Here is a 12,434-nt window from a genome sequence, read left to right as displayed (position 1 = left end):
CTACCTGGCAGTTACACCCTGCATAACCTGAAATTATTTTTTGCACGGTATCAAATAACTATAAAACACAAAATGATCAGGGCAATTCCAGGTAAATCTAGACCCACTCAAACATTCTCTATAAAAACTGTTATAGTTTTATTTTATTATGTGCAATTCATAATAATCAATAAACAATACAGTATTTACATAGGAGTGAAAGTGCGGTACATTACATGTGCATTCAATTGTACTTTAGACTGATGCAGTTTCTGTAACACACATTTAAGGTACAGTGGCAGAGCGTTAATTAATTATTTCAGGGTTAAGAGTCATTTATTTCATCCAATGTCATACACTCAAATCCACTTGTTTAAAGCACTTGTGTTCTGCAGGACAGCTGACATGGAGTTTCCAGAGGTTGCAGGCATAGGTCCTAAAGCCTTTGACAGTGATATTCAGGATTGTGCATAGTGTTTTACAGTCTTCAATGTATGAAATCATTGTAAGTAGTTTCATCACTGTGTTTAGGACCAGGTTCTCACTTCTACACTCCCAGTTTGCGGGTCAGTAGAGAATCAATTAAGCAACTACAACGTTCCTTTTCCCGTGTGGCAGTCTCTGCTACTCTTTCAAAGTTAGTGAAAAAGGAACCTGGACCCTCTCATTTGGAGTACTTTCATAGGACTGCCAATGGATGGTGTGGTGGTGGCTGGCACGGCTGCTCTATAGCTTTCTTCAACTGTCGGCTGAGTTTCAATTGTCCATTAACCAATTCCTCATGGAGACCCTCATGATACAGTCATAATCGTGGGTGTTGGGGTTCTCAAATTCTTTGTGGTCAAACCATGATAGTTTTGCCTGTAGGAGATTTGTAGTTGAGACATCTGGAACTTTGGTCTGCTCAGTTGGCATGGGAAAGATATGTATACATTGTCTTGCTGGTAAAGAGAAATTGAATCCAGTGAGCTGTCCGATATGCCAACAAGGAGGTAAACTTTCGACCATCCGTCCTGGGTTCTTTTTTGGCCTTATGGGGATGAAGTCAGCATCATTATCATAGACCTTGATGGAAATTTTCAATTTAATTTGAACTGTTAGCTTTCTTGTGATAGGTTTGCCTGAGACCATTTTCCCGCTCTGCACGATAGAACCGTTTGCGCTTCACAGTATTTTAATGAGAGCTATTTTTGTCATCCCTGCTTCTAGATGGCAATTTACATTGCAGGGCTTCTATTAAATGTGGCTAAAGCATTTCAAGTCTGTAATGTGATCTGTTTGGAATGGCGCGATCTCGCGACCGCTCTGGTCTCAATTTATGCTTGACAACACACAGTACAGCAGTTTCTTTTTGCAATTAAGTGATGGCCTATCTGCAGTATGCTCCCTTCAAGCAGGTAGCTAGCCTAAACAGTTTTCAAGTATTCTAAAAGCTGGATTCTCAGCGGTCAGTGCATTAACCCACTGAGCTAACTGAATAGGTATTTTACATTTTTAAGCCTGCTACCTAAACGCAGCCCTTTGCAATGCGTTGCATGAACTACTCATTTCTGCATGCATTAAACACTGTTTACCTACTGAATTCTAACCTATTTTGCGAATGCTTGCACATGGAATGCACACACTGCCAGTATACGTACGATCTTGAGGTTTATTTGAATGTAGGGGAGATTTTACCACAGTAGATTGTAGTCTGGTTCAGACAACTGTGCCAGGGATGTGCTGCTGCTCCTGATCAGCTGCTGGCAAGCAATCATATTCCTTAGAGGGAAGGTGTCTGCCACCTCACCACCCAGCCTTCATCTCCACACCCTCGACTCGCTCTCTCTTCACCACCTTCTCTCAGTTGTCTCCTCTCCACCCAAAATGCAATTTTCCCTCCTCACCATTTCCCCCCTTTCGGTATTCTCTGTCCGTTCCACTCCTCTACCTTCTCAACCTTCCCAACACTCCGCAATGCTGTACTCCTGCTGCAACTCTGCATACCAAGTAAAAAATCTTGCACACTTTCTCTAATTTTTTCTTCTTTTATGACTCATTATGGTTGGCGCAAGGTTAGTTTATTGTCTGAGACTAAAATCAACTTTATGAGTGTGTCCTGTGATTTGGTATGGGCTGTGCGAACAACTGGTTCTCTGCTGAAAAACATTTGCTGGCAGAATCGCGCTGTGGCTCCACTAGTCGAGTTATGAAACATGTTCCTGCAATCTTGGAATCATTCAGCCAGTGGTGCATACTATAACAATCTTTCGTGGGCGCTGCCGCATGCTCTCTCCTGCATCTCTGTAAGGCTATCTTCGTTCTTAGTCTGGTTCTGGCAGTCGCAGAAAACCGCAAGCAGATATGAGCAGGGCTCACAGTTCTTCCTGGTTGTGGTGCTCCTGGACATCTTGCTCTCTGATAACCAGGTTTCTCTAAGTGCACCACGCAAATACAAATGTCTGAGGGGAGGCATGCAAGTCCGAGAGCGACTTGCTTCTCATTGTAAGTGTGTGTTCTGAAAATTACCCCATTTTCTTTCCAGTCAGCCGTATAGATCTCAAGTTTGGAGAATGGGTCATAGAATCGAGGCTAAGGAGAATCTGAACGATGACCCCAACATCACAGAACATGTGGTGTGCCCTGCCCACACGGTTACCCCAGTGCCATCCTCTAGCCTCCAACATTTAACTTCTTGACATAAGGCAACGTTTTCTTCAATCCCGACTCAATAGGAGGTGATGAAATAATAAAATGTACTAATTGTAAAGGTTATCAGGCGGTTACATGTCTCTGGTTCCTGAGGGACCTTCGGGGAAGAAAGACTTTGCTAAAGACAAATTGAAAAACTGGTAACAAATGTTTAATAAAATCATCTATTTCAAAGTATGGTTGCCAAAATAAATCACATCTAATTGATGATTAGGACTCTGATTTGTTAAGTGTAATTTTATATTTGTACCTGCTGTAAACTTCGTTCTCCATTCTCATTGGCTGGGCTGCTCTCTGACCCATTACTGCTTCCCGACTGTTCCTTCTCATTCAACAAGGCTGTGGCATAGGCTAGGGTATCCTACACAAAGAAAAATGAAGGATTAACCTGGAATATAAGGGCATAAGAAATACACTACTAGCTTAGTTGGTGATATTGCTAAAATCTGAGTCTGAAAACATCTATTTATACAGTAACAGATCACATGCAACGTGAATAATTTGTTCCAGCAATGCAATGGCTCTCACCCGAACCTTTACGTTCTATCAGTATAGTTGACAAACGTAGACTGTTACAAAAGGTATACTGAATTAAAACTTGGAGAAAAATGTGCAATGCTTTCTCAAAATACAATAATACATGTTAAGTCAGAATTAGATTTTTGGGGTTCTGGCTCCCTAATCTTCTTGGTCACCTAAACTTTTTGCTGGCTTGAAACTTAATGTTTCTGACCAGAAGGACCTATATTGAAGTCCTCCCATTACTGCAACCCCTTTCTAATATGCTACCATTAGCAGCCAATGTTGGCTTTCAGGGCATGAGTGTTTTCTAAGCTGCCCATTTTTACACATGATGACTGTTGTCAAAGAATAAATTACTTACTCCAGGTAATGCTCTTTATGATGGTTGTTCCTCCCACAATTTCTTCACCTTAGATACATTTTCCTGCTTTGCAGCAATCTCTGAAACGTGTTCCCAGCCTGGGGCGCTGTGCGGTCCGTCGTCGAGTATCCTCAAGACGCCGGCTTCAGGACCGGATGTGATGTTGATATAAATAGCACACACGGCACCCTGTGACCTCAGTTATCATTTTTCCCTTTGCACAGATGCATCAGGAATTATAGGACGCTCCTTAACCAAGGGGTAGGCTGGGAGAGCTTTGAGGAATCTGTAGAAGCAACATAAATTAGAAAGAACATTACGAGGGGTAAGTAATTTGTTCTTCTAACTGATGTTTTCTTCCAACGGATTCGTCATATTAGATAGACTCCCATAACAATAAGACATCACAGAGGGAAGGAGCGAAGTTATGGCAATTAAATCACCACTTTTTGGGAGGACGGCCCTGCCAAAACAAGACTCATTTGTGGATACTGTTTTCAGGCAATAGTGTTTTGCAAACGGGTGTTTGAAGGACCATGTCGCAGCCTGACAGATATCATTTACATGTGGAGTGTGCTCTGAATCCTTTGGAGTGATCACTTTCTCCTTTCCTCCCATCTCTCCCTCTCTACCCGAGGCTAAGCAACTCCAGCACTGCCACCTACCTTTCGGTCATCCGACCCAGAAGCGTGTGTCAGTTGAGGCTTTCGCGGCCACTTTCTTTCCCCCACATCTTCCTCCTCTGGCTGACTCACATCCTGACACAGCCCTTTCCATGCTCCACTCTTCTATCTCTGATACTCTTGATGTTCTTGCCACTGTCAAGAGGATCCACTTGAAGCCCACAGCAAAGTGCAACTCCTGGTATGACTCTGACCTTGTCACCCTTAAACACAAGTGCAGTGTGGCTGAAAGGAAATGGCTAGCTTCTTGCGCACCCTCTGACAAACTGGCCTGCCGCCTGTTCCAAAGGCAATACCGGCTCTCTGTCCACACTAAGAAGAGATCCCACATCCAAGACTCTGTGGCATCTAACAACTCAGGCGAACGCTTTAAAATGTGCATGGAGCTGGACAATCCTGCCGCAGTCTCTACCTCTCCTGTCCCCTCCCAGGCCCTCTGCTCAGCCCTTGCTTCTCATTTCATCTCTAAAACCCAGGACATCCTGTCCACCTTCTCGTTCTCTCCTCCTCCTCTTCCTCCTCCTCCTCCTCCCTCTACTCTCTCCTCTACCTCAGCCCCGTGTTGCCATCTCTCCTCCCTCTTTCTCTTCCTTTCCTCTGCTCTCCACTGACAAGGTTTCTAGACAAGTCTGAACTATGAAAGTCTTGTTCTTCCCTGTTCTCCCAAAACCATCAAGGACCACATTGACACCCTCGCTCCTGACCTGGCTGACTTCTGCAACCACTCTTTCGCCACTGGAGCCTTCCCTTCCCCCCTGAAGCACTCTCTTGTGCACCCTCTTCTCAAGAAAACCTCCTGCCCAGCTAACTATCGCCCGATCTCCATCACTCCTTTCCTGAGCAAACTCTTGGAAAAGCTGGCCATCTCCCAGCTTAATCTTCACACTGAATCTGTTAGTTGTCTCCATGACCATCAGTCTGGCTTCAGAGCAGCCAGAAGAACAGAAACCGCTCTCTTCGACATCCGTGAAGACCTGCTCTCTAACTTTGTTTCTAATCTCCCCTCTGTCCTCATCTTACTCAATCTCTCTTCTGCCTTTGACACAGTCACAAATGCCATCCTGCTCAATCGTCTCTGTGATAACCTGGGTATCACCGATCAGGCCCTGGCCTGGCTGACCTTGTTCTTCTCTGATCGACCCACCCAGGTCCAACTTGGATCCTTCCTTTCCTCAATCTCACTCTCTACCTGTGGTGTTGCCCAGGGGTTTAACCTCTCGATGGCTGTTCAACAAATACCTGGCACCTCTCGCCCACCACATTGCCGCTCTCTGCTCCAAATTTCAGTGCTATGCGGAAGACACTCAGCTCATTTTCAGGCTCCCCTCTGCCAACTCTTCTCCTTCTCTCATCTCTGACTGTCTGTCTGTCTGCTGTCCAGGAGTGGTGTGCCGCCAACTATCTCTGCCTTAATGCCAGTAAGACAGAGTCTCCTCATTGGTACACTGCACCCTCCTTTCCTGTCACTCTGTGGTCGGCCACCCTTGGCCCTCTTCCTGCTCCCACCTGTGAGGCTAAGCACCTTGGGGTCATCTTTGACTCCACAATCTCCTTTTCTCCTCACATCTCTGACGTCTCTAAGAAGTCAAACTACCAACTGCACCTCCTCAGAGGTATTCTCCCTTTCTTCTCCTCCCCCCAGAAGTTAACTGTCTCTAGAGCTCTGGTTCTCTCTAGGCTGGAATACTGCAACAGCCTTTTTCTAAATCTGCCTGCTTCTACTCTCCGCCTATTGCAACTCATCCAGAACATGACTGCGAGACTTGTCCTTGGGCTCAAGCCCAGGGACTGTATCTCTCCAGCACTGAAATCTCTGCATTGGCTCCCAGCGGCTGCAATAATAATAATAATAATAATTAGGCTTTTATATAGCGCTACAAACCCTCAGGTATCCGAGCGCTGCTTATTATTACCCACGGTGTGTGGTGCTCATTTATCGACCTCGGAAGGATGAAAGGCTGAGTTTGGCCCCGCCGGGATTCGAACCTGCGTTAACAGGCTCTGCACGGGTGTCAAAGCGAGCGCTCTACTCGCTGTGCCACTTGACCGGCTATGATTAAGTTTAAGACCCTCGGCATTATCCACAAGGCCTTCTGGGTTCTGGGACCTCAAAACCTCCCACTCTCTCTTCATAAATACCTTCCTACTCAATCTCTTTGCTCCTCCACCTCCAACTCCCTCAGGGTCAGTCACTTCTCCAAGCAACGAGTTGGCGGTAGACCTCTTTCTGCGGCAGGGGCCTCCCTCTGGAACAGTCTCCCTGCCTCTCTGAAACCTCAGGAGAACCATCTCCGGTTCCGGAAGCATCTCAAGACCTTTCTCTTTGCTTCTGCCTTCTCTCTTCCTCTCTCCTGCTGATTTCCTGTCTGATAATGCACTGGTCACCTGGCTACCCTGTGGTTTTGGGCCCGGGCCCAGGTCCCTGCCCTCCCAGTTGCACACCTGCACTGCCTTCTGGTAACCCCCTTGCACTTGGGTCTGTATCAGTAACCCTACAGTCCCCCCTACCTGCACTTTTGGACACCTGCTGTCTGCACTTACCTTTGAACCTGCCACCTTCTGGCCGCACTTCTTGTTATATTGTTTTGATCCCATGTACAGCACTGCCCCCCCTTCCCTTTCCCGTGGCACTTTTCCCCTCCGCCCTGCCCTGCCCTTGCGCGATCTCAATGTCACTTGGCTTAGTAAGATAGGTGTCTCTGACCTCCCTCTGTACCCCCTTCCTTGCCTCGTCGTGCCTTCAAACACTTGTGTATAGGTGAGTTACAAATGCCATATCATATTAACAAAGTTCAAAGAATAGAATTTCTTCATCTACAACTTCACAATTAATCAATACCTCTCCAATAAATTCTGTATAATTGTCAGGTGTGTGTGGAGTGTGCTGTTTTTGCTGAGTTGGCTGGAGCCCCTCGCTGGATCTGAGTCTACCTTTGCGGTCTATTCCTTTGGAGGAGGTTCCCATTAAAACTTGCACCCGGCACGGTATGCGTGCTGTGTGTTGTTTTTGCTTTTTTGCTTTTCTTGCAGTTCTGAGGAAGTGAGGGAGACGTGTTGGACAATAGCCCTACTACTGTTCGGCCGCTTGGGCTCAACCGCACTGTTCTCCGCACTCTGAGCATGCTCTGTAAGTACTTACCATCAACAGTACCCCACTATGTTATTTCATGTTACGTGATGTCTACGCCCAGTAAGCCTCTGGGTCATTTGGTGCGCTATAAAGTGTTGTAAAGTAATGTAAAGTTACAACTTGTTCGGTGGAACACGTCAGTGTTTTTATTTTTGCTGTCTCAACAAATTATAGCAAAGCAATTACTTTGAACTAATTTCAATAACATTCAAGTGTCTACGAAGACCACATAATTGATTGAGAATGAGAATGTATGATCTAAGGAGTGGGAGTGATTTCCCTTTGGAGTCCGCTGTTAATTTACCCCCGATTTCTGATCAGGAAATGCTTCGAGCAGTGACGCTCCTGCTTCTGTGGTCTCCTACAGAAAGTGCCTGGGTGGGATCAGATCTTGACGAGGTGTATGGCCCTTCCCTGCTGTGGACAAAGCACAAAATATCACTGAAAAGCGACTTCGTAAGCAAGGGAAAATTGACAGATTTTTCCTCGCAATTGGAAGTGCCAACACCATCAAGGCCCAACACCTGGCACATTAGAGACTGGTAATCCCAGACAAGAAACTGTACTCTGTGATTTAGGCACAGAGGTTGGCTCACTTGAAATGGTAAACACTCCCACAGACCTACATGGGGAACCACAGCATGAGCCCGATTCAAAATGTTCATCCTTTACCTCGTCTCCAACTTTTGCGCCATCTAGGTGCATGTCTCTGTTTTTCAAGCACTCCAATGGCCTGACTTTTATATTCTGGAAGCCCAGACAGAAATTAATTAAGTACTGTCAGTTTTGGTGTAACTAAAACACACTCTGTTCTACTTACTTCGTTACTTTTTAAATTTGAAAATGTGAAATTACATACTACAGCTAAAGATTTCCTTTAGAATTATGGCCAAGTAGCGGCGTCTCAGGCAGAAGTTGCAGTATCCGCCACTAAGACTAACAGGAAACACCTGAGACACCAAACCACTGACTTTCAGGAACCCTCCATGTGTCATCCAAGAGGGAAGTCCGGTTGTTGGGCAAATAGTCAACGTAACACATTGTCTAGTGAACCCGCTTCTCGATCGCAAATAGAGGCTATCAAGACTGTAGATGCTTCGTCCTCCATTACTGGTGGTGGACACTTATCTGGGTTGACACTTATCCGGTTTGCCATCTGTATTTGTGGTGGTTGACCTAACAGAGGGGATAACAGAATTGTCGGGATGATGATGTTGCTAGTACTAATTCCATGACACGCACTTCCATAATTCCAATGGAGGTACCAACCGAGGTTCTTGAGATAATGAAAGTAAACAGCTTTGGAAAACAAAAAACATAATCATGCCAAAAAAGAACAGGCAAGTCTCAAAACGATTCTTGCGTACTCTGATAAAAAATAAACTGCAGTTAAAGCTAAATTGAAGTCAACTGACTTATTATTGTAGAGATAACTACTTTGGGAGAATCTGCTCTCCAGAAAATGAAAGATGTGGCAGGGGGTGAACCGACCTTAGTGGTGCAGGAGAACTATGGGTCTCGAAGTGTTGCTCCAATGTATCAATTTACTTGGACCCCCACCCCTCACACAAATGGCCCTGGTTTGGGTTTGCCTTGGATGGGAACTGCAACTTTTTAAACTACAGAGCGTACAATGCACAGGCCGTACAATGCATAATGATGTGTTATTTATATAGCGCCTTAATCCAAAGCGATTTAAAGAGCACATATTTACATACAATATCACCCAACCGAAATTGGTACTCATTTATCGACATTGGAAGCATGCAAGGCTGAGTTGGCCTTGCCGGGATTCGAACCTGTGACCTGCAGATCACGCTCAGATCGTAGCAGTGAGCGCTCAACCTGCTGAGCTATCTTACCGGTGACAACAATGTAGAACCACGGGATTCACTTAACACATCATGTTACACCAACAGGGAAAGCATGGGGTTGAGGGAGGGGTCGGGGGAGTCTCAAAGTGTGCCACCGAGAATGGCTCAATCTTTAGGGGTGTTAAATTCCACCCACCAATTTGCCGAGCCTGTTCAACACGTGCCGGGCATTGCCATGGCAGGGAGGCCATTATTATTTAATGAAATGGGGGGCCGGATTGATCCACATCTGATCTTTAAACCATTCCCCTTCTCTTTGGCGGCAACTATAATTCCAATGCCTGTATTCCAAAACTTGGAGTTTGGAGCGGACGATGGATCTTTGCATGTACAATCTACTTTACCTCAACATACCCCTCAGGGGTCATGGGGCACTGTGAACCTGCGAGCACCAACTGGGCCACTTTGCTTTAACACAATTACGGCCAGTAAAAAGCCGGGGGTTGATATTAATTCTTTGGTTACACACCTGGGGGGTCAATCTCAGAGCTTACAAGTACTTTTAGAAAGTGTACTATCAAAAAACAGAGATGTTGTTCTCAACATTAATATTCCATGGTTGTTACGTTTTATACCATCACTGTCTGCCATTACATCGGCTGATATTGATCGAGTTTCTTTTATCGATCACTACAGGACAGATCGTGTCATTTTACACTTTAAAATCCAAGATCTTATTCTATCTTATGTTTAAGGAATTGCATGTACTGAGATCATGGGGCTTTGACCTCAGAGAGTATAAAGAATTGAGGTTAGAAAAACGAATGGAGAAGGAAAGTCTCTTACCGAAATCGTAGCTTCCCTTCAAAGCGAAAAAGAGCAGCTACGACAAAAATCAGTATTCTCAAAGCATATGATCGGTCACTGTACAAGAACGAGATGTACCCAGATTGTTTGTGGCTTTAACAGCCAACAGAAACTTAAATCTGTATCCCTAACATGGTGTCACAAGATTTCTCGATGACTTTGCTCTCATGAAACACGAGTGGACATACTATGTTTTTGATTAACCATGATGATGTTAAATTGTTGAAAAATCATTACATGGTAGCCCTACAAGAAACATGGCTGTTAAACTGTCCCTCGCTTGTCGGATATACAGTAAGTTTCCAGTCAGCTAAAAAAGGTGTATTGGGCAGGTCATATGGGGGACTATTGACTATGGTTAAAACATCTACCCTCGTGTCTATTGTGAATTCAACCTCGCTACAGTTTGGGATTCTGGCTACCCACATCAGGTTAAGGTTTGCAATCCCCTTGGACATTTTGCTATTCAATATACACTGGCACATTGGTATGGGTAATTTGGCGACCTATATAGAAATAATCTTGAACCACGTGAATGACTGACTGGATCAGAATAAGGGAGGGCAGTTAATTCTTTTGGGAGACTTAAATGCATGCTGGCTATCAATTCAAACCGTCACTAACCTTCCCCAGACAACTCAGGGGAAAATCTGGGTAAAAAGTCTAAAAGGTCTTTGCCTTATAATGCTGAACAGCAATGTGAGAGGAGATGAGCCTAGCATCCTTACATGGAGCAATGGGAAGACGCATCCTGCCATTTATTATATATTTGTCAGTAGTGGATTATTTGAGCAATGTTCTTATTAGTCTATTTTTGATAATTATTTCAGCTACCATCGTTACTTGTCCACAGTTTTTTTCATGCACTCGGCTTATTGTGACATCTCTGAATCAGCCTCCCATCCATTAGTAGTAAACTTGTCAGGCAACCAAATTAGCGGGAATCCAGTTTTGGCCCATACAGTCAATGAGATGTCATCGGCAAGCTTGGCTGCTAACACATGAAATGGCAATTTGACTCTTTTCACCTGAACAGCAAATCTGCCCGTCGGATTAACAAGGGCAGAGGGGCATTTCATGAGAAAGGTCACCCTCATTGAGGAGACCCCGTATATTTAGTCCTGGGGTTTATAGAAGAACAATCCAACGGCCTACTTACCTTTCCGCGAGTACTGACACAGAGTCCACAGCCTTAAAATCAATTCTATCAAAACTAAGGTAGTGGCCTGTGTGGGTAAAAATAATAACAACATTAAAAGATTGAACTGGTGTGGTGGATCTGAGGTGATCGAAAGAGTGGACAGTTTTATCTACCTGCGATTCCCCATTTTTGTTATGGAGCAGAATGTTTTAATCAAGGAGTGGCTCAGTTCTCGAACGGTTAGCTTATGTAATCAACTCCTACGGATAGACTCCAGTATGGCAAATTCTCCCTCCTGCCCAGTATTAAATTCTACGAGGGGAAATTTGTACCAAAACTACTATATGGTATTGAGATTTTTACTTGTTGGGAGCTTGAATTTCTTTCTATATTTGAGGGCAAAATATGGAGGAGAATCTTGCATGTGCCTAGTGTTCCTCTAGTCGCTCTGAGATATGAACTAGGTCTCTACTCACTCAAGAGTCCTGCACAATGGAGACACATATCATTTTATTACAAGATCTTGAGCTCAATGACAGTGTCCTGTCTTTATACAGATTTGAAAAAGATCATAGAGGAAGGTGGGGACAACTTCTTACGAGCATTCTCTGGCACTTCTAAGAAAATGTTGCCTGTTTTGGGGCTGTCTTTGAGTGACTTAATTCAGAACCCAGCCAGTGTAAAGAAGATCTTGTTTAGGCAGGACTGGGCATCAACGCTCGTTTCATTTCGATCATATGAGTTTTTGCACCATCTAAGATTTGATTTTAAAGCTGCTGGGGGTAATCGCGCCCTATCTTACCATCTATTCCCACCCGTCTGTTCAATGATTGTTTGTCAGATTCAGATGGATCCTGATTCCAACTAGGGAGATCCTTAATCGTTATCATCTGGTATCTACATAACTTTATGTCGTTTTTGTAATTGTGTATCTCTGGTCGGGACACTCCAACATTTGCTTTTAGATTGTCCTGCTCTCCAAGGAAAGCGTGAGGTCTATTTTATGAGATTCACCACCCTGTGGGACTTGGATTCCAATGATACACTCTGGCAATTCTGCCTGGCAGGTCGCACAGCTTCATTGGTTATAGAGGTTACTGTTTTTTTAACAGCGTTGAAAATGGAGTGAATGAAGAAGGGTTTTATGGAGGTTTTATTTATCGGAGTTCCCCTTTCTATGAAATTGTAATGGACTAAAAATGTTATTTGAATCAAATGTGATTGAATGACCTTTTATTGTATTGCC

At 44.4% G+C, this 12,434-nt stretch overlaps 1 protein-coding gene across 2 annotated transcripts in view; it reads right to left on the bottom strand.

Moving 5' to 3' along the window:
* Window positions 1-12,434, bottom strand: part of USP24 (ubiquitin specific peptidase 24) — a 2,799,104-nt gene that overhangs the window by 25,267 nt on the left and 2,761,403 nt on the right. For both annotated transcript variants that reach the window (XM_069642114.1, XM_069642115.1), the window contains exon 66: window positions 2,921-3,031. In XM_069642114.1, the coding sequence (XP_069498215.1) occupies window positions 2,921-3,031 (111 nt within the window). The remainder of the gene's footprint in view (window positions 1-2,920; window positions 3,032-12,434) is intronic.

This window comes from Ambystoma mexicanum, chromosome 1q (genome assembly GCF_040938575.1).
Source record: "Ambystoma mexicanum isolate Mex_15411 chromosome 1q, UKY_AmexF1_1, whole genome shotgun sequence".
In the NCBI taxonomy this organism is placed as follows: Eukaryota; Metazoa; Chordata; class Amphibia; order Caudata; family Ambystomatidae; genus Ambystoma; species Ambystoma mexicanum.
This window is presented reverse-complemented; position numbering and strand designations above follow the sequence as displayed.